A 22,972-nucleotide genomic window follows, 5' to 3' on the forward strand; every position below is an offset into this window, starting at 1 on the left:
TTGTGTGTGAGCAAAGAAGCTTTCAAAACCAAAAATATGTTGATATCTGCAAACTTGGGAATGTGCAACAAGGCAGAAATGCTGAAGAATACCACAGAATTCTATTGAGCTGATCAAATTAATGCATTGGAATCATTGACTAATCTTTCTTTTTTGTCAGGTTTCTGGAAGGCCACCTGCCCACCATCATGTGCCAGCCCGCTCCTGGTCTTCGTCAACTCTAAAAGTGGGGACAACCAGGGGGTGAAATTCCTGCGCCGCTTCAAGCAGCTACTCAACCCTGCGCAGGTCTTCGACTTGATGAATGGTGGCCCTCATTTAGGGTAAGTCTGAGTACTGTTTCTGAATCCAACTGTGTACTCATTCAGGCCAGAAATGCTACAGGCTATCGACCAGGGGATTTTCTTTCAATCAGCAACTGATTTAGGCTTCAGGTTTCAAGACACTGAAAAACAGTAGGCACTGCAGTATTACTCTGATTTAACATGAAATGCTGTAAGGGCAATGCATTTAGGCATTTGCCAGGCACTCTAATACAGACTATTTTGTGCAGTTTCCTTTTGTGTTATACAATCCAATTAACAGCTGACTATTTAGTGAAGGAATTAAAGATAAGTACCTTGCTCAGGGTTATGATGAGAGTGCCCTACCTGGGAGTCAAACCTACAACCTGTGAATTACAAGCCCAGTTTTATATGGCATCATACTAAGCTATAAACCTATCCTGACCTGTCCGTGTTGCCTATCCATTATATAAATGGATGGATTAACAGGTAAGGGTACACAGCATTTGTATCCAATGTAGTGGAAAGGCCTGGGTACTTCATAATTGTGTACTGAGAAGTAGCCAACCATACCAAACAATGTAATGAGTGGAAGTCAAAAATCATTTTTTGAAGGAATCCTTTGGACTTTAAATGAGATCTCACTCTTCTACTCACCCCACAGACTGCGCTTGTTCCATAAGTTCGACAACTTCAGAATCCTGGTGTGTGGAGGAGACGGAAGCGTTGGATGGGTTTTATCTGAAATCGACAAGCTGAACCTTCACAAGCAGGTGAAGTATGAAGTCTGACTAGTGCTTAAAGCTTAGATTGATTGGTAGAATACATATAAACAGATACATTGAATGCATTGAATGCATGCTTAATTCTCAATTTTACATAATATTCAGATTTTTAACAGATGCTCTGAAAGTGAATTTGACGGTGGAATGATTTTTGGTGCCAGAGAGGGTGGCTTGAGTATCGCAGAAACTGCTGATCTCCTGGGATTTTCATGCACAACAGTCTCTCGAGTTTGCGGAGAATGCTGTGGAAAAAAAACAAAAAATCATCCATTGAGCAGCAATTATGTGGGCAAAGGTGCATTGCTAATGAGAGAGATCAGAGCTCAAACCTCTAAATGGATAGGCTACAGCAAGTCTAAAAAAATCTTTTTAATAAATATCTAATATCTAATATGTATGAATGTATCTATTTTACTTGGTCTTTTTGATTTTTTTTGCTTATGTAAATCACATTAAATTATCTTGTACATGAATTGCGCTCTATAAATAAACTTGCCTTGCCTTGCCTTGCATTGCAGTGCCAGCTGGGAGTTCTGCCCCTGGGCACCGGTAATGACCTGGCACGGGTGCTGGGCTGGGGGCCTTCCTGTGACGATGACACACTACTGCCACAAATCCTGGAGAAGCTGGAACGGGCCAGCACCAAGATGCTGGACAGGTACTGTCATGACCTGACAAGGGACAACTGTACTGTGGTTAGGGATGAATTTTATGATTTTGGTGGTGTGGGATGGGTTGGTTAGGTTGATGTGGGAGGCTGTTCTTGTGGGATGTCTTGTGCGGATTTAGAGGAATGGCTGAGGAAGGGGGATGGGGGTTTGGTTATCGCCACAGATGTAATAACATTTTTATTATGTATTAAATGTAAATGTGATATAAAAGGCGGCATGGATGGCGCAGTGGGTAGCACTGCCGCCTCACAGCAAGGAGGTCCTGGGTTCGAATCCCCGTCGGCCGGGGCCTCTCTGTGCGGAGTTTGCATGTTCTCCCCGTGTCTGCGTGGGTTTCCTCCGGGTACTCCGGTTTCCTCCCACAGTCCAAAGACATGCAGGTTAGGCTGATTGGAGAGTCTAAATTGCCCGTAGGTATGAGTGTGTGAGTGAATGGTGTGTGTGCCCTGTGATGGACTGGCGACCTGTCCAGGGTGTATTCCTGCCTTTCGCCCAATGTATGCTGGGATAGGCTCCAGCCCCCCTGCGACCCTGTTCAGGATAAGCGGGTTCAGATAATGGATGGATGGATGGATGTGATATAAAATACCCACAATATTTTAGGTATTACCAAACATACTGTATTACCCACCATAATGCATTTATTCTGCAATTGTTTTTCTGGTACCAATGAGGAAAAGCAATTTTGTCAAAGGTACTGTGGTATATTCTGTGAGATTGAAATCCCCTACCTGCAGTGATCAGTCAGGAATTTGCCTCTGAGATATTTCATGACAATAAATGAGATATTTTAGATAGATTTTTCTTTGAAAGATCCAGTGATATTAAAAACAATGATATTAAAAACCCAATAAAATAGAGAGTGAAAGTGATTTTATCACAACAGCACTGACTGCATGGTGGAAATACTGGGTAGTACTATCCATCTAAGTGCCATTTTGAAATCTATTTACAATTGATGCTGCACAGCCCTGTGTGTTTGGACAAAGCAGTCATTGGAGACTCCATTGGTGCTCACGGTATCTGATCCTGACAGAGAATCCATCCCATGCATTCAGTCCATTGTGACTTTGTAAGTAAGCCGCACAAGTAATTACTGCAGAACCACAGGTGAATTTGGCTGACAACTGTTCCCTTGCCTCCCCAGGTGGAGCATTATGACATATGAGATTAAAATACCTCCCAAGCTCAGCTGTGCCAGCACGCCCGAGGAGTCGGAGGACTGCCAGGTAACTTTCCTAATCCATCAGGCTTTGACTCTGTCGTCCTAATGACGATGCGTCACAAGTCTTTTGCCCCAGTTCTGATAACTGACTGATTTACAGTACTAAAACAATATGGGTGTTGTGTCAGTTCACTTGGTATGTCATGGTGATGCCACTTGCTGCATCAGTGTTGACATAACACACCATATGCCTATTGTTCTTTCTTCTTCTTTTGCCTGTTGTAGTTCCCAATCTCAAGCTACGAGGACTCGGTCGCTGCCCACCTCACCAAGATCCTCAACTCAGACCAGCACTCTGTGGTCATTTCTTCCGCAAAGTTAGTCCTTAGCAAGCACATGGCTAAGTCATGTTTATAAAGTAGAAACAAATAAGAAATATACTCTCACTGAGCACTGAGGTATTTATTACTTATTTTCTACACTTCTGTTGCTGTAGCCCATCCACTTATGAGGTTTGATGCATTGTGTGTTCAGACATACTCTTCTGCATGCCACTGTTGTAATGTGTGGTTATTTGTATTACTGTCACCTTCCTTTCAACATTGACCAGTCCAGTCTGGCCATTCTCCTCTGACCTCTCTCATTATCAATGTGTTTTTGACTGCAGAACTGCTGCTTACTGGATGTTTTTTGCATCATTCTCTGCAAACCCTACAGAGACTGTTGTATGTGAAAATCCCAGGAGATAAGCAGTTTCAAACAACCCTGTCTGGCACCACCAATCATTCCATAGTTACTGAGATCACATTTCTTCCCCATTCTGACATTTGGTCTGAAAAAGAGCTGAACCTCTTGACCATGTCTGCATGCTTAGATATTTAGTTGCTGCCACATGATTGGCTGATTAAATATTTGCATTAACAAGCTGGTGTACAAGTCTACCTAATAAAGTGCTCACTGAGTGTAGATTTAATGGAATAAATGGTCAACAGTACTAAATAAGGAAAAGTGACCTCTTCTTGATGGTTCTTTATGTTCCTTCAGCTGCATTTTTGGATCTTTGTAGCCTGGCTGTATTCCATGATGTTTTAAAGAAAACAAGACAGACCTCTTTTCCTCACTTTTGTCTAGGGTTCTCTGTGAGACGGTGAAGGACTTTGTTGCCAAAGTGGGGAAATCCTATGAGAAGTCCACAGATAATGCTGACGGTCCTGATACTATGTCTCTCAAGGTGAGTCAAGGGGGACAGTGCCCAGGTGTGCTAGACATACCATGCTAATGTGTCTTCACCTGAAACCATCATATCTATGAATAGGCCCGGCTGAAAAAAACAGCTCAAGCTAGGTTCAGACCAGTTCAGACCAGCTCCCAGCTCGACGTGGTTTAACTGGTTGACTAATTCAGACAGACTACCAGCACTAGCTGGTTGACCAGCTCATACTCAGCTAGACCAGCGTATGACCAGTTCGACAAGCTCAATTTTCATGTTGGTCAAGCTGGCATTGCTGGATTTTTTAGCAGGGGAGAGCAGTAGTATCAGTTGGTTTTTGCTGTGTTTCATCACTTATGTGATTAATTAGTCACTGAATGGCTAAAGAGACCATACACCCAAAGGTCTAAATAGACTGTGCATTATCCATGTTGTAAGCTTGTGTTTAATATGTTTCTGCCTGACCCCCCCCCCCCAGTGCTCTGTCCTCAATGAGAAGCTGGACTCCCTCCTCCAAACCCTCAACGTGGAGGCCCAGGCCGTGCTCCACCCGCCTCACACCACTCCACCAATCGTGGAAGAGGAGCTGGAGGAGGACGAGGAGGAGGAGGACGAGCTGAGCGAGGAGATGAGCGAGGAGTCGCTGTCGGAGCTGAAGGAGAAGCTGGAGGAGACTCAGACGGAGAAATGTTTCCGGCCAAGGGAGCAGCTGATGCTGCGTGCCAACAGCCTAAAGAAAGCCGTGCGGCAGATCATCGAGCAGGCAGAGAAAGGCAGGCCTGGAGCTCGTTTTACGACTTCTTTTATTTCATGTTCATTTGAATAGGGACAATGGACAGCATAGCATCATTACTGTCAGTTTACACCAAATTCATGTCGCGAATGTTCCGCATACAGAGATTATAGCTAGTGGTAGTTTTCAACTCCTGTCCCTAGTTAGGCTTTTTTATGGAAGTCAAGAGATAAAAGAATAAAGTGTTAAACAGAGAGATACATTAATGTTTAAAACCTACATGAATTCCAAAATGATACATACACACAGTAAATGCAAACATTCAGTAGATGTTAGGTACAGCTACTGTATGCTTTTGCAGTGTTAGAGCGAGGTTACAAGAATGTTGAGATAGCAATACAGTATGTACCAGCTGCAATACCTTACATTTGTGGAAGATTGTCCAGGTAAATCTGGACAGAGACATTAATTCAAAATGTGACAGTCACAATTTGAAGGCCTAGAAAATGTCTGCAGTCAGAGCAATTACATCCTTAAGTGATGAAGTAGAGAAAATCTGGCTGGATATAGAAGGTTTGGCTTTTTGCTTCTGTTAGTCAGCTCCAAACCCCCCTTGATTAACTTTCGCTCCCATTTTTCTCCTTTCTCTGTTTCTCTCCTCCCTTTTCTCACCCGCTCCACTCAAATTTATTTTACACTCCTCTTGCCCTCTTGTTTGGCTCTTCCTCAGTGGTGGATGAGCAGAATGCTCACACAGAGGAGCAGCAGGACCTACACTCACCTACGGAGCTTAAAGAGAATGAGAGCGAGGAAGACAACAAGGACAACGAGAAGGACGAAGATACTAAGGAACTGGAGTCGCCTCCTTGTATGTTTCTGCATTAATACTTCAATCATTCATAAAATTGCTATGTGTGTGTGTGTGGTCGTGCGTGTGTGCATGTGTGTGTGTATGTGTGTGTGTATGTGTCATTAATGACAGCACAAAAGAATGGCACATGGGAAAGGAAAACATTGGATGACTTGCTACTACCACCTACTGGAAATTCAGAGAACTTCATCAGTGAAAGGAAATGGGGTGGTAAAAAAAGAATGGTTTGAAATCAGTTCATTTGAAATCTGAGGCATTTTCATGTCACCTGTTTCAGTCAGGGTGAGGTCCTAGGTAACTGTGTTAGAGTGAGAGAGCTGATGGTGTGTGGAAGCTGAGGATTGTGGACGAGAGCTGACGGTGTGTGGAAGCTGAGGATTGTGGGAGAGAGCTGATGGTGTGTGGAAGCTGAGGATTGTGGACGAGAGCTGACGGTGTGTGGAAGCTGAGGATTGTGGGAGAGAGCTGATGGTGTGTGGAAGCTGAGGATTGTGGACGAGAGCTGACGGTGTGTCTGTTCTTCCAGCTGCACAGACGCCGTGCTCCCCTCCTGAGACACGGATGAGTCGCAGCAGCCAATCGTGTGGTTCCTTTTCCATCCCCTTCAGCACCAGCAAGGAGAACCTGCCTGTGCTCAACACACGCATCATCTGTCCTGGTACATGCTCACACAGACAGCATACCTAATGCATGTATTATCTATCCTGGTACATGCGTACACACACACACACACACACACACACACAGCATACCTAATGCATGTATTATCTATCCTGGTACATGCGTACACACACACACAGCATACCTAATGCATGTATTATCTATTCTGGTACATGCACACACGCACACACACATACAGCATACCGAATGCAATTATTATTATTATTATTATTATTATTATTATTATTATTGTGGGGCAACATGGCTCAGGCAGTAAGAGCAGTTGTCTGGCAGTCGGAGGGTTGCCGGTTCGATCCCCCGCCTGGGCTGTGTCGAAGTGTCCCCGAGTGTGTGTATGAATGGGTGAATGAGAAGCATCAATTGTACAGCACTTTGGATAAAGGCGCTATATAAATGCCAACCATTTACCATTTACCATTATCTGTCCTGGTACATGCTCACACACACATGCACACACACGCACGCACGCACACACACATACAGCATACCTAACGCATTGATTATCTGTCCTGGAATGCGTGCCAACACATACGCGCATGCACAGGCACATGCTCGCATACACAAACACGCTCCACTCACTGTACTCATCATTTGGTTCCTCCATCTCTCTCTGCCTGCAGGTTTAAGGGCAGGTCTAGCTGCCTCCATAGCTGGGAGCTCCATCATCAGTAAGATGTTATTGGCCAACATTGATCCTTTTGGAGCCACGCCCTTTATCGACCCTGACCTGGACTCACTGTAAGGCTCTGATTGGTGCTTGACTTTTCTTTTCTTTTTTTTTTGGACTGGTGCTTGGGTTCAGTTTTGTCTCAAACATTGTCTACATGACCAGTTTTTTTATTTCACATGACAAGTGGGGTATTACTACATGGAATGTGTTTTTTACTTCTGCTTGCTAGTTTCTGTCAAAGTTTGTAACTGTGGGAATTGTATTTTTCTTCAGGTTCAATTCTGTGAGCACTAAAAAACTGTGACCTCTTTGTTGCATCCTTCTCATTATTCTTCTAGAACATGCCTGTTCAGCTTACAATAGCTCTTAACATAACCTCCCTCCTTCAAATAACACACAAAAATGTGTTTTTGTCATCTTAATATTAAAACCAGTTATGACTCATGTTTCCTAAAGGGATGGGTATATGGAAAAATGTGTCATGAACAACTATTTTGGGATCGGACTGGATGCCAAGATTTCCCTGGAGTTCAACAATAAACGAGAGGAGCACCCAGAGAAATGCAGGTGAGCTGGGATTCCTTCTCCTCTTTTCAACTCTTTCTTTCCTGAATGTTGACGTTTCCGTACTAGTTTCAAGATTTTGTTCATTAAAGGCATTGAATCAGTATATGGGTCAATGATGCAAGGTAACAATTTCAGTCAGGCTGGATAACACAGAGGCGGCATGGATGGCACAGTGAGTAGCACTGCCACCTCACAGCAAGGAGGTCCTGGGTTCGAATCCCCGTCGGCCGGGGCCTCTCTGTGCGGAGTTTGCATGTTCTCCCCGTGTCTGCGTGGGTTTCCTCCGGGTACTCCGGTTTCCTCCCACAGTCCAAAGACATGCACGTTAGGCTGATTGGAGAGTCTAAATTGCCCGTAGGTATGAGTGTGTGAGTGAATTGTGTGTGTGCCCTGCGATGGACTGGTGACCTGTCCAGGGTGTATTCCTGCCTTTCACCCAATGTATGCTGGGATAGGCTCCAGCCCCCCTGCGACCCTGTTCAGGATAAGCGGGTTCAGATAATGGATGGATGGATAACACAGATGTAAACTTTTTTGTAGTACAAATGCTGGAAGAGATTCATTGAAATGCAAATAGTTTTAGTATTGCTTGTAGGACAACCTGAAAATAAGATATCCAGATTCTGATGATGTTCATAGGTCACAGACATGAGGAAGTCATGGCATGCAAAGGATATGCAGCAAAATACTAAAAACGACTACTTTCCTTTACATAACATTGTTGTGTCCCAAACATTATGGTACCCTAAAATGGGGGGACTATGTATAACCACTGCTGTACTTTATTCATGGTGAAACTAAAATGTATAAAAATGCCCTTTATTAAAATCATATTTTATTTTATTTATTACAAATCTCAAATTGTGGAGTACAAAGGCAAATAAATAAATTATGGGTCTTTGTCCCACACATTATGGAGGGCACTATATATGCAGCTAAAAAATACCTGGATTAAACCAAGAACTGAACTGGTTCATGGTCCCACTGTATGTTTTCACCTGTAGGAGTCGCACAAAGAACCTGATGTGGTATGGAGTTCTGGGGACCAAGGAGCTGCTACAGAGAACATATAAGAACCTGGAGCAGAAGGTCCAGCTAGAGGTGAGAGATCTCACAGGGTTTTGGCAAAGCAGGAACGATGGCATGGGCTGGATGCCAAATCAGAGGGAGAGAGACTTAATTACCCATAATCTACTGCTCCACATTCATCTCAGTAACATCATAGTATATGATGAAAACCAGTCAGTTAACTTGGATACATTCATTAAGTCAGATTAAAAAATAATAGGTCAAACCATTTCAAAGGAACATGTTCTGAACCTTGGTTCTCATTTTCACCAGTAACTTGGGGATTCAAGGGATTGTGTAACCAATCAGAGGTGGGGTAGGAAGGTGACCAGATTCATGTGAATTTGACCTGGATGCTGGGGTTAACACCTTCTTTTGAGAAGTCTCATGTGATCTTAACCACAGCGAATCATCTCCTCCAATGGTCTGCACCTTCTCGAGCACAGCACAGTGGCTGTGCTACAAGACTCTCCCATGGTTTTATTTCATGTCTCAAGTTTAATAAACAGCACCAAGGCAGGTCAATGGTTTCATTTTGCAACAGTGTCTGTGGAACCTGTGTGGCCTGACAGGTTTCAGAAGTGGGTAAACGTAAAGGCCTACATAATATTCACAGCATTGATCCAAAAGATTATCATACTATATCACCGTATTTATCCATTCCATGTTTTTTCTTTCAGTGTGACGGCCAGTACATCCCTCTCCCCAGTCTGCAGGGAATTGCGGTTTTGAATATTCCCAGCTACGCTGGTGGGACAAACTTCTGGGGTGGAACTAAAGAAGATGATGTGAGTGTTAAGTAATTTATTATTATTAATAATATTATTAATATGTATTATTCATATTCATATTGATAGTAATTGCTAAACACAGAGGACCCATATAGAATAAAATAGAATAGTTTTGAGAGTTTTATTGCCATTTGCACAGGTACAATACAGTACAGGTACATTGGAATTATTGTGCGTTCTCTTCCAGTCAGGCAAGTAAAAAATACACATGAATAATAAATAATAAAGGTGAGGCTAGTGCAAGTAAAAACAGTGCAGATGTACATACAGAACAATACAATACAATACAATCCTATATAAGACAAGAGTAAGTCAAATAAAAATAAAAAATAAATAAATAAAAAGGAGACATTTCTTATTGCACATTGTTATATTTTACTTGATTTACAGTGTATTGCACATGTTGAGGAATGGATATATTGCACATTCTGTGTGAGTGGGGGCAGATAATGTCAGTGGGGAGTGAGGTGTTTCCATCCCTCCTTAATGTCCTGTGCCACTAGCCTGACAGTGGCTGGGAAGAAGCTGTTGTGAAAGCGGGCCCTGTGAGTTTTGATGCTCACAGGCCTGCGATGCCTCAGGTTGTAGCCTGAGTCCACCCATTTGAACAGGGTGTGTGCTGGGTGCTGTTTGTCCTTGAGGATACACTGTGCTCTCCTCCTGCAGCGCTGGGTGTATATAGTGTCCATGGAGGGGAGATCAGAGCCGATGATTCTCTCTGCTGTCTTTATGACCCGTTGCAGTTTTTTTTGCAGTATATAGTCCTATAGCCTGATTTAAAGGGATGGTTCACTTCATATGTCCGTTTTTTGAAGGGAAATATCCCTTCAATTGACCACAGCATTACAACTGTGATGTTTTGTTGCATCCTCTGAAGTGTCTTACCTTGGAATTTTAGAATGAGACTTTTTCATTGACAGCTGTTTACTTCCATTTCCAACAGTGAACAGCAGGGAACAGGATCGTTTTACATAAACAGCGGATAAAGCTTCCTTTGTTGTCGATGTTTGTTTCCAGCCATACAGTACCTTAAGTTCAGATTCATAATAAGGATGCACTACTGAATGGCTGCTTTCTCAATAATCCCACCCCCATTGTTTATCAGATGCCAGTGAACCAAACAAGCTTGGTCTAGTGAGAACCAGACTTTAAAAAGCTGCTGTTTATGAACTGCAATAATAAGGGTTCACAGTGTGCACTCCTGTGAATGGCTTTACTCCCTGTCTTTTAGCTTTTTTTACATACTGTACATGAAACTGCCCTGCTTTAACAAGGATCTTCTAAGTTCTCAAAACATTTCAATTTGACTGTGCTTGCCTGTCTAATTAAATGTATGGTCAACTTTTAGCCACAACTGGATCTGTAATCCAACATTGTACAGTATATCTTATAAAATAATAACAGCTTGATGGCCATCGTCAACAAATGCAGTGTGTCTTTATGTTTAAAATAACAATGGTGTAAGTGCAAATGTTTGAGATCCTAGTCTCTTGTCAGCAGATGTCTTGATCTGACCTAGCTTTGTACTATGTTTGAGGTCTATATTTCATGGCATCTTTTCCAGATCTTCTGTGCCCCATCATTTGATGATAAGATCCTGGAGGTGGTGGCTGTATTTGGGAGCATGCAGATGGCCGTGTCCCGAGTCATCAAACTCCAGCACCACCGGATTGCCCAGGTGAGGCGCACGTCAGTCTGAACCAGATCCAGGTGAATTATGTAATTGTTTTGTTTTCAAATACTTTTCTATGCTTTACTGCACTGCTGTAAAATTCAACCATGCCAGCTTGACCAGCTTGAAAATTGTGCTGGTCAAGCTGGTCATGAGCTGGTCTAGCTAGTATCAGCTGGTCAACCACCATGACCAAGCTGGTCATGAAGCTGGTCTAGCTGGATATGAACTGATCAACCAGCTAATGCTGATAGTTGGTCTGAGCTGTTTCAAAACCTAGCTTGAGCTGGTCAAACCATATCAAGCTGGGAGCTGGTCTGAACTTCAACCAGCTACCAGCTGTTTCAAAACATAGCTTGCAGTTTTTTTCAGCTTGTCTGGTTGAAATGCTCTCAAAAAACTACAAACCCTGCCTTCTGGTCCTCTTGCCTTGGCTCAATTATACCAGGCAAGATCAGTTGGACACAGAAAAGTATTTGAATCCAAAACCATTACTGGTCTGAACCACATTCCTGTCCCACAGGCTGGGTCCACCAACAGTGTTGTAATGTGGCCCCTCTGTCCCCTCAGTGTCGCTCCGTGAGGATCACCATCCTGGGGGAGGAGGGGGTCCCTATCCAGGTGGATGGGGAGGCCTGGATCCAGCCCCCTGGGGTCATTAAGATCCAGCATAAGAACAGGGCACAGATGCTGACACGGGACAGGGTAAGAGAAAAAGGCAGCGTTTCTGTTTGAGTGGCTTTATAAAACCTGTTGTGTGATTATGTGAGAGGGAGAGTCTGGTTGTGTGTGCATGTGTGTGTGATAGAGACAGACCGCAAGTTTGGTCTGTGAAATCCATTAAATCCTGTCTGTGTGTTGGCACAGACATTTGAAAACAGATTCAAGTCATGTATGTCTGTTTGCGCCAGTCTTTGAGAACAGCTTAAGTCCTGTGTTTCTGTTTGCGCAGGTCTTTGAGAACAGCTTAAGTCCTGTCTAGCTGTTTGTGCAGGTCTTTGAGAGTAGCTTAAGTCCTATCTGTCTGTTGCTCGGGGATTTGAGAACAACTTACCTTCTGTCTGCCTGTTGCACAGGCATTTGAGAACACGCTTAAGTCCTGGGAGGACAAGCTGAAGTACGACAAGCCTCCACTGCGGCCACACCTGTACCCCCAGCAGTCCGTTGACTTGGCAACTGAGGAGGAGGCGGCTCTCGTCCAGATATGTGCCCGTGCCGCAGAGGAGCTAATCACCAGGTGACCCTGTGCCCCCAGGTTTCCGGACAGCCAATAATTCCCAATGGAGTGTGACTTGACATTCGGTGAAGTTGATGTATTAGATCATTTTAAACCCAGGTGCAGCCACATATCAAAACAGTTGCAGTGCATGAACAAAGTGATTGATGATGGTTAGGGGTAGTAGTAGTTGTCATAGTAGTAGTAGTAGTAAGTAGTAAGTAAAAGAAGAAAAAAAGTATCAAAGATGACCTTTATAAGAAGTCTGTAGCAGGAGAAGGTGTAGCGACTGGCAGAAGTTCTGGACTAGCCTGTGCTGTGCTAAAAGATGGCAGTGCATAGTGCGCTATGATCTGACCTCTGACTTTTGTTTGTCTACAGGATTTGTGAAGCAGCCAAGGTCCACAGCATCCTTGAGCAGGAACTGGCTCATGCAGTTAACGCCAGCTCTCACGCCATCAACAAAACACACCCCAAGTTCCCAGAAGTGAGAGCCTTCCGTTTACCGTTTTCCGCTATTCACAACACTGTATCCTCTCTTTAATTCTCCTTCTTTTCCTGAATTTCTCCCATGCTGTAAATAAAACTTGGACACAAAAGAAATTGTCGCACATGAGCTGGCTACCTGAGTGCTGAACCCAGAGGGAATATTTGAAAAATATGGCAGAACATTATTCTGAATTTTAAAAAAAGACCAGCTACTGTGTGGCTAAGGATCCTCAGAACACATTTGTAACACATTGTCACTTTGTTGCCTGCTATAATCACTGGTGTGAAGCAGGGGTTTTCAACCTTTTCTGTAGCAGGGACCCCCACCCAGGTTAAATGGCATACACTGAACTCCATTGGTTTTTAATCATTAGAAAGTACTGCCCATTTTGGACATTGCAACAGTAATTACCCAAAGAATTTATAAATGCTTTTGTTGATTGGTCACTGAACCCATCCTATGTTCTGCAGAGTCTGGCCAGGAACACTGCTATCGAGGTGGCCAGCAGTGTGAAGGCTCTTCACAATGAGACTGAGTCACTGCTAGTGGGAAGGGTCTCTCTGGTGAGTGTGCTATTATGGGCTACATTACACTGCATTACTTTTAGCTATTTATCAGCTACTTTTCCAGAGCTAAATACAACTAAAATTTTACAAACAGTATAATCTATATTGATACCTACCTCAAGATACAACAGCCCACCTGAGAGTCAACCCAGTTCTATCCTATGCAAGTACACAAGTGCAGACACTTCCAGCTATGCGAAGTCAATTTCACATGTAGTTGTGTTGTAAAACGTGTCACCTGAAATTCGTAGCGCAACGCAAGCGCAAGCTGCGGTCACGGCGGGGAGGACAGAGGAACCAGAAGCAGACACAGGGGTGTGGAAAATGACAGGTTTACTAGCAGGTGGAGGGGCAGACAGAGCGTAGTAAAAAAACAGGCAAAAGATCTAAAACCTCAGTCCACAGGCAAAAGTACAGAGGTTGATCCAACAGAATAGTCCAAAAAGCAGGCAGGGGTCAAACACAGGAAATCCAAACAGAAACACGGCAAGGGCAAACAAACAAGGCACGGGAAAACAAACAAGGCTCAGGAAACAAGGCTCGGGAATAAGGGGGCTAGAACATGGGAAGGAATTAAGGGCTCAGGACTCAAAAACAGGACAAGACGAACTAGCAGAGTGCAACTGAAAAGGACAGGTATAAATACACAGGGGAATGAGACAAACTAGGCGGGGCACGGGAGTGAGGGTGGTCTAACAAATAAACATCAGGTGAGACACATGAAAGGGTAATAGCACAATAACGAGGGGGAAACGGAAACGCGGACTGGATTCACAATGACACACGTAATACAAACGGCTCCGGACTAGGGAGTAGACAATTGCAGAGAATCATGAGATGCAGAGACATGGAGAGACAGGTGCAAATACTTCGCTGAAACTAAGCAAGTAATCAGGGATAGAATAGGGAGGCGGAGTTACAGAACAGAATTGAAACTGGAGACACGTTAGTAAGTTAGTTAAGTGATTTAAATTACAAATACCCAAAACTAGTGAATGTTAGTTTGTTAGTTTGACAACCGTATTAGTGTGTTAGTATAATTAGTATTGTACAACTTCTATGTTAGTTGGGATTAGTATATTAGTGCTATGTACAAAAGCAGGAAGTAAGGAATGCAAGATTGGAAGGAAGGTTGAACCCCGGAACTACCGTAAACACCCGAATAGTGGGGCACGCAGACAGGGGAGTGACTGGGCTAGTAAACATTCAGACTTCACAGGGGACGACGAGTGCAAAGACTAATGAATATAAACAGAACACTAGACATGAATATGAAAAATAATAAATTACAAGAATAATGATAATAAACAATGATAAACTAACAGACAGAACACAGGAACATAACAGCTGCAGTGTCAAAAGTCACAGTGAGGGATACTATAGCAGGCAACAACAGGAGGACATCTTCATTTTGTGCTTTCTTACACTGTCTTTCACAACTATATTGGAGCGCCCCCTTGAGGGCACGGGTTTATTACCTCCACAGGGACATAAATGCATCAGTATGTACAACCGGACCATGCGTTTGCATGACGCTGTCATTTGTATTCACAGATTTACGTAGGATATGTTTCCGGTATGTTTCTTTTTAGCTTTGTTTGCTTTTTTTCCTATATCCTGCTGAGACCCTGGAGAAAAAAAAATTGAAGAAAGTTCAATTGCCATGTCTGACCAGGATATTTAAACTTAATCTTGTTATAAGTTATTAGAAGTTTTTGTTAGACTTGTAAATTCCTGTAGGTTTTTACTCAGCACCTTTGTTTCTCTCTAAAGCAACTGGAACCCCCGCATGAGGAGCTGCTGTCCAATGCCCTGCAGAACGTTGAGCTGGAGCTGGGCAAACTCTGGGAGATCCCCTGGCTCCACCACATTCTGGAGCCCGATCAGGAACAGGTGAGAAGGTCGCCCACTGTCACTCCCATTGGCTGCTCACATTAGAGGCCCACCTAATGGCCACCCACAAGTCACATTACAAACCCCACCCCAATACTACTCACATTGACCAACCCCACCCTTCACGGCTGGTCATCTCCCATTGGTTGCTCAAATGATCCCTGACCCCCTGTTCTGGATTCACTGTTGCCTTGCCCTGGTTGGGGCAGAGGATGCCAGACAGGCCAGACAGGAAGATGTTAAAGTGGGGAACGGTGTGCAATGCTCTGTCTCCATGTCTCAGGATCACGCCCTGGAGTACAGCAAGAGGAACAGCCGCAGCACCGTGTTCCGCATCGTGCCAAAATTCATGAAGGAAAAACCGCCCAAGAAGTGCAGCCAACAGTCAGGTGAGGACCCCGCTCATATTATCATAGTCTCTTTCCATACACACCCACAATGGCCCCAGGCCATGGAGCTGTCAGTCCCACCCTGCCGTGCTGCTGGAACGGGTGTGACGGTGGTGAAATCATGGCTACAGAGAGTTCCACCAAAGCCCATAGAGCAGTGCTCTTCAACCCTGGCCCTGGAGAGCTACAGGGTCTGCTGGTTTCTGTTTTCACTAAAATCAGCACCCAGCTAAGACCCAAGTAACTGGGTGAGGTGAGTTAACTGTGTTATCAACTGCTGTCATTTATTAGTTAAGTGCAGAGTTACAGTGAAAATCGGCAGACCCTGTGCCTCTCAAGGACCAGGGTTGGAGACCACTGCCAGAGAGAGTGAAAGCCCTGCCACCTCCATTGACTGCAATGAAACAAAAAAAATAGTGCAGTGCTATATGATAGGGGGCAGTGTGGTGGCATTGCTAAACAGAGTAAAATACATGGCTGTCAATTAAGCTAATTGGTATAATTGGTTTATATTGAATATTTTTCAGTAACTGCAGCATTGCTGTCATTGTTACACAGTTTAATGTTTGTAAGAAATACAAAATTGATAAGATGCTATGAATGGTTGTTTTATGATCTCAGTTTCAAACATTTCCACTAGCATTGAGGCTACGCGATGCGACTGTCCTGTATTCCACTAGCCAAGTAGCTAGCATTAGCTAGCTGTCGAGCTTTACTGTCTATACTGGTTCAGGATTTCGTGAATCTAGGTGCACAGAAAATTGTATATTGCTGTCCGACATCTGCACATTGTCTCTGATGAAGCTGTTTTTATGGAAAACTGACATTGACCACCATTCATTCTGCTCTGTTTAGTGTTCATAGGCACCCTCTAGAGGTGAAACCTGATATTCATGTTGGTGGCGTACTAACATCGCTGGTTACATGCTAAGAATTATCTCCTGCTGCCTGTTCTGTGATGTCATCCTCTGTCTAAATCCCACCCATCAACACACATTCTCTGTACATGTTGTTGTCCTGTTGCTCGGATACCGTCTGTCTGCACAGACATGCACAAGAGGCGCAAATGCCCTCGGATGACAGTCAGACAGCTCACTCCAACTGCGAAGAGTAAACTTAGGGAAAGGACAGAATATGGACACAGATTCTTTAGACTCATCAGATACTCAATTCCCTGTTGCAAGTTCTGTCTCCCTACCATTGAAGCCAGGGACTCTAATTCCATGCATACTCTGAAAATGCATTGACATGGTCAAGGACAATACTGTGGCAATGGATGTTGTATACTGTAACATAGCAACGGAAACTCCTGTAGTTAAGAAGCAGAGAGGACAAAAGGAATGCAGGAGCTGAATATCTGGTGAGTCGATAGAGAATTGTGTTGTGATGAAATTAACAAACTTGCTTTTGTCATTTTATAATTGTTCCAACACAAACTGCTGGGGGATCTCACACACACACACACACACACTTCCCACATTCTGCATTGCCTACTGTACTGTATGAACACTGCTGTTACCTGTGAATTTTTTCTTTTTGTAATATGGTTTAACCAAAGCCTACATTTACAGTTTGTTTTATTATACAGCAGAATTGAGTGCAAATTTTAAAAAAATGGGTACGATAGCAGTGCTGCATTCTGTCAAGGATTTTAAACTGCATTCTTCTGGTTATGAGTTCTTTAAAATCCAGAGCTGTGACATCAAAATGCAAATGGACCTTTACACCAATAGTGCTGTTTGCCATAACCTGACATTTCTAAGGGTAGCAGGCTTGTCATGCGCTTCATACTACATACTTTATTATAATGCAACTAAGGTGGGAGTGGCGCTCTTGGTCAGGGCCAGCTCCGATTGGCTGCAAGCTGACGGCTGGAATCGCCACGGCGCTAAGCGAGAGTAGGGCCTTGCACAGGCTTCGTTCTTATTCCCCTCCACCCTTTACTATAACTTGCATGCAAGAGACTCTGGAGTGCCAGTGACCAGAGGCCTGTCTGTGAAGACCCACCCCACCCCTTCCCCCCCTACCTTTTCGCGAGCTGCTGCTGCCACTTCCCCTTTGTCCTCCGTACTGTACTACCCCCCCCCCCCCACCTTCTCCTTCCTCCTCTTCCCTCCCTCTCACTCTCTACGGGCCTGATCCCCCCTCCGCCCCCCCGTCTGCTCGTTGTGGTGCGTGTTCACTGAAGAGCGCTTTGTGCTCTTGACCTGTGTAGTTCAGAGGTGGGGCACTGAGGAAGTGGCCGCCTGGCTGGAGCAGCTCGGCCTCGGAGAGTACAAAGGGACCTTCGTCCGCCATGACGTTCGCGGCTCCGAGCTCCTGCACCTGGAGAGGAGGGACCTGAAGGTATACGACAACGGCTCCGAGCCTTCTCGCGCTAAAACCCAGGGATCTCAAACCTCAGGCCCCCGGAGATCTCAGTGCCTGCCGACACTTCCGACATGTTTCGGCACTTAGGCGTAAGCTTCGATTGGCTAAACGCTATAGGTTAAGTCGTTTAGAACACGCACCTTGTTTCCAAGGACTTCCGGTTGGTTGCTGGTTGGAAGGAAGTCACGAAAACCTGCAGAGTACTGTGGCTTTCCAAGACTGGAGTTTGAGATTCTTAGCCTAACCATCGAGACCGGTGATCCTCTATTTGTGGATAATATTCATCGCGTGACCCCAATGAACATGTGTCACGTGGGCCACAATGAGGAAAGTTTGCTTCAGTCACAAAATGACTGATTATTTTTTCATCAGGATTTCGCATCATTTAAAATGGCTGCTTTTTTTTTCTTATGCCAGTGTTCCCCAACACTGAAAAGATATCATCTACTAATGCAGTGTGCCACTGGTATATATAACACACTGTCATTGGAGTTTTTAACAATGTGGCCAAAGTATTAAATGTGCTCTGAATTTGTATTATTTTATTTGTATTATTTTACGCAATGTACAATTCAGGTTGGTCTGCAAGTTGAGGAACACCGGCCTAGACCAACCAAAGTCTCGTTCTGTCTCTAGATCTGTTGTCTCTCGTTTCTCTGTCTCTCAGTCTGTTCCCCTGCTTGCTGCCGTTTGCAACTCTGCACTGCTCTGCTTGGCTTCCCCTGTGCAAAACGCTGTTGTAAAAAAAGCCCAGAGAGTTTCGTTCTCGCCCCGCGGGTCAGATGTACATTCCAACTTTGATGAAAGGGACAATTTGCTCAGAAGCAGAGCAGAGATCTTGTACAGGTTTAGTGAGGTAACGAGCAAAGGACCTTTTCCTTACTGACACAAAGTTACAGAGAGTGGACTGTTCCTGAACAAACCTTGCCGTGTGACCAATGCTTCTGGAACGCAGGATTGCATGCAGTCATGATGGTGGGACTTTTGCATTGGGGTAAGGGCAGAACCAGTCTGTCCTGACACCTTCACATTCTAAAATATCTACTTACACTTGTTACTGAAGAAGTTGCATCCAATGGAACTGAATGGAAATTGAGATCACAAAATGAAATATTATTCTAAATCTAAATTCTTCAGCTAAATTTAATAAACTTAATTGCAATAATCAAGAAAAGAGGTTGGCAGGAAGTTGAACTAATGAATGACACTAGAGCCTTGGGAATTATAGGATTTCTGTGTAATAAGAAAACAATTTTCATTGCTTCCATCCCACAATACACTTCACTTTCCTGACAGCACCTTTTAATCAGGTTAAATAGTAGGTCAAATATTAAAGTTAAAAATCATATTTGTATTAAAAGCAATACATAAGGAAATGCTACAGTATATACTATGAAAATATTTCCTATCACACATTTCAGGAGACCTACCATTTTAAATTAGTATTCATATTTATTTATTTGTTTATTTGTTTGACCAGTTTAATTCATGAAATAATCCGAAAATTCTTTCCAATAATTACAGACACACTCACATTCTGCTTGTCTGTGAGTCGAAGTGAAGAATCGAAGGAAATAATGTCAATGTTTCCTATTACGCATATATAAATTATGCAGACTCTCACATTAGTTCAAAGTCGTGCAATAGCAAATTTAGGTCTAAAATGTGTACACTTAATTTTGTCAGTTAGTTAAATTTGACATTTTGAAACCGAAACACACTGAAAACCAGCAGAAACTGAGTTTGAGATCATCAACATAATAAAAGTAACATTAGACAAATCAGAAATAGAACATTTCTGCGGTAGCTTGAGTTTCACACAGATAGATCTCAAACCCATTTGAATTCTGACCCATTTGGACTGTGTAAGTGAATTGCTGTTTTGTGCCTGCCATTTAATTATAGTCCTTCTCATCCACCAAAGCACACGCAGGGATTCAGTCATGAATGTTCGCACTGGTCTGCTGTTGTCTAGATTAAACAGTATTTGTTATAAAGGTATCACTAAATATTATAGTAGGAGTCCACAGAAAAGCCCTCTGAATACATTGTCCCCCCCACACTAATTGTACACAAGATAATGTATCAGAAAACTAGAAGCAGAGATTACACAATTGTCATGTACACTGTCAGTTTGATATTAAAATAAATAGGTAAACAAACCTTATCAACTGCATACAGTAACAATGCCTTATTGCCCATTTATGCATGAGCATTTTATTTTAAAATAAGAGAAATAGCATCATATACTCTGCATCATAAAATAATGTGAGGAAATCTCCACAGGCCTCCAATAATCCATATATAGAATGTTAATAAACAAATGTTATTTGGTTTGACTTTGATCAAATGTGTATAAACATTAAGACTGTTGAGGTTAAAGGTGTGACTGATGTTGTTGTTGATTCTTCTCTGGCTATGTATTGCACTGTACGTTTGCCTGTAAACGTAAATATATATTGAAGTTTAAATTCAAAGGGCGATGTAAAACATGGGCATGGAAGGAATTCAGATGTCCGAGTTTATTTGGTGCTAAACCCAACCTAGCTAGCCAATTTACTCAATGTGTCTTCAAGTTTTGGTGGTTTCCTGCAGCACAGTGCTCATTTCAGTATTGTCCGCACATCTGTCTCTGTGAATCCTTTCATTTTGTCATTCTCAGACCCACGTCGCGTCAGTTTGTCCCTGTAAATGCCCCTCTGCAGCAAGTGACAGGTGTCTCAGTTGGATGGCGCCCCGGCTGAATTTGAACATCACATTGGCATAGCGGTTCTCTCTGAAAGGAAAGCAAGCCTGCCCTTTCGAGTTAACCTTTGGCACTCTGACGACCCTTTCTCCTGTGTTGATAGGATCTGGGGATATCGAAGGTGGGTCATGTGAAGAGAATTCTGCAGGGGACTAAGGATCTGGCCAAAAGCGCCTTCATTGACCTGTGACCTGGAAGGACATGAGTCGGGGTGCGTCACCCTACGATGCTGCCCAATGATGGCGGGAGAAGGGTGACAGAACGTTTCCCACCATTTCGTTGCCAAAGGGAGAATAGGAATGGGATGTTTCAGATGGTACCGGTGCCAAAGAATACAAGAGCAGGATGAGACATTTCAATAAGGCTTTTGATTTTCAGAAAAAAAAGGTATTTTCACAGTCATGGCAGAATCACAATAGTACCTTGTCATTAATAGGCTGCCTCTGCTCTCACAAAAAAAACATTAAAGCACAGCAGCAACTTCGCACAAACCTATTCTCTGGGTTTTGTATCTGACTTCACAGTTGCCAGCTGGCAATTTTCAAACGATGAATTGGCATTTGGGAAGGCGGGTAAAGTGCCAGAAACATCTTGCTTTCGAAAAACACCATTTTACATTCTGCAGAGGCAGGGACAGAGGAGGAAAGGGATGCATTGTGGTCTAGCCAATGGTTTCATGGTAGACCGAGAAGGGAAAAAGTGTGAGATAACTGCATGCTGTGCCTGTTTGACATGGGTGTATATTTTAATGCATGACATCTGATTTATATTTTTTAAATTTACAAGAACACATGATGAAGAACCACTTCAATGATGGTTGTTGCCACCGAAGTAGCCCCTTGTTCCTTAGCCTTTTTAATATTTTTGCATTGATTTTTGCATTTAACTTCAGTGTCAATGAGATGTGTTCGTTAACAGTTATGTGCCATTTTATTTATTTCACTTGTGATAACATAATGCTTTTTCTCTATGGTGGGGGCAATGCATGGTATATTTATGTTTGTTACGGTTTGCTGAATTACACACCTGAACCTGTGCAGTGCACCAGAAAATAGATATTAGTGAGTGATATGATCCGTGTCGTTTGATAAAGGTGCAGTATAATGCTATTTAAATTCATTTATTTGACTATATAGCTTTACATTTGGATGTTTTTCTGTGGAAAACATACGGGGTGGGGGGGTGGGGGGGTGTTATATGGACCTTAAGGGAGAATATGTGTAGAATAAATGTTTTAATTGTTCGAAATGCTTCCAATAGCTCACTGTTGATCCAGTGATCCAGCTTCCTAGATATTGTGCTAAACATGGCAACAGTGACTATATTTCCTAGTTCAGACAGCAAGATAGTCCAGTTGTGCTTCTATCAGATGCAATAGGTGAAATGTTTTTTTAAATACTTTTTGCAAATAATCAAACTGTTTTTATGCACTTTGTAGTTTGTTTGGATAGTGACAAATTCAGCCACTGTTCACTAAAGTGTTGCGTTGTTGTTATCCACCAGAGGGTGCAAATGAGACCAGAAAAGACAGGAACAGAATTAGATCACCTTTCAATAAGCTTATGTTTATATGAGGCTCTGCATAAGCATATGCAGACTGACTGTTACATTTGATACAGTCAAAGTTGGATGTGTTTTAGTTAATGATTTATTATGCCCCCTGGAGGAATAAACTACATTAATCTGCAAAAGCCATCACCCTTAACCGTCAATGTGTTACAGTCTTGATTTCTAAAGACAGTTCTTGAATTTGGTGTGGGGGACAAAGTACATATTAAGATATTAGCAGCAGATTAGAGAAAGAGACTATACGTACAGAAGCTACAAGCTGGCAGCTCAATACAGGAAACATGCACTGAAATAACCTGCAATATAACTAGCAGTGTGTGCTTCAACAGAAACCAAAAGGTGCATTCAAAAGCTTTTAAAAACATATTTTGAAAAAAAATATTTACAATGAAAATCCTTCCAATTTTGTTTTTATTACAATGTAAGACTTACATGAGAAAATGTGTTTTGTGGCAATAGTTGCACAGCTACAATCAATTATTTAGTCAATATCACTTGGAGAAAAAAATGGTTGACAATTTTATTACTCAGAATCTCAGGCCATTTTCCCTTTCTGTTAATTACT

General features: G+C 43.0%; 1 protein-coding gene across 2 annotated transcripts in view; it reads left to right on the forward strand.

The window, feature by feature from the left end:
- LOC133124169 (diacylglycerol kinase eta-like) overlaps positions 1–22,003 on the forward strand; it is a 59,483-nt gene extending 37,480 nt beyond the window's left edge. Inside the window, exons 9-30 of one of the 2 annotated variants that reach the window (XM_061235125.1) lie at positions 161–323; positions 949–1,057; positions 1,588–1,727; positions 2,888–2,969; positions 3,191–3,282; positions 4,037–4,136; positions 4,594–4,888; positions 5,579–5,716; positions 6,246–6,383; positions 7,015–7,138; positions 7,527–7,637; positions 8,642–8,738; positions 9,386–9,493; positions 11,061–11,174; positions 11,739–11,873; positions 12,245–12,405; positions 12,766–12,871; positions 13,345–13,437; positions 15,214–15,333; positions 15,617–15,722; positions 17,938–18,068; positions 20,942–22,003. In XM_061235125.1, coding sequence (XP_061091109.1) covers positions 161–323; positions 949–1,057; positions 1,588–1,727; positions 2,888–2,969; positions 3,191–3,282; positions 4,037–4,136; positions 4,594–4,888; positions 5,579–5,716; positions 6,246–6,383; positions 7,015–7,138; positions 7,527–7,637; positions 8,642–8,738; positions 9,386–9,493; positions 11,061–11,174; positions 11,739–11,873; positions 12,245–12,405; positions 12,766–12,871; positions 13,345–13,437; positions 15,214–15,333; positions 15,617–15,722; positions 17,938–18,068; positions 20,942–21,028 — 2,750 coding nt within the window. In that variant the 3' untranslated portion in view covers positions 21,029–22,003. The remainder of the gene's footprint in view (positions 1–160; positions 324–948; positions 1,058–1,587; positions 1,728–2,887; positions 2,970–3,190; positions 3,283–4,036; positions 4,137–4,593; positions 4,889–5,578; positions 5,717–6,245; positions 6,384–7,014; positions 7,139–7,526; positions 7,638–8,641; positions 8,739–9,385; positions 9,494–11,060; positions 11,175–11,738; positions 11,874–12,244; positions 12,406–12,765; positions 12,872–13,344; positions 13,438–15,213; positions 15,334–15,616; positions 15,723–17,937; positions 18,069–20,941) is intronic. The other variant, XM_061235123.1, reaches the window with a different exon arrangement.
- Positions 22,004–22,972: the final 969 nt, after the last annotated feature.

Source organism: Conger conger, chromosome 3 (genome assembly GCF_963514075.1).
Source record: "Conger conger chromosome 3, fConCon1.1, whole genome shotgun sequence".
Classification (NCBI taxonomy): Eukaryota; Metazoa; Chordata; class Actinopteri; order Anguilliformes; family Congridae; genus Conger; species Conger conger.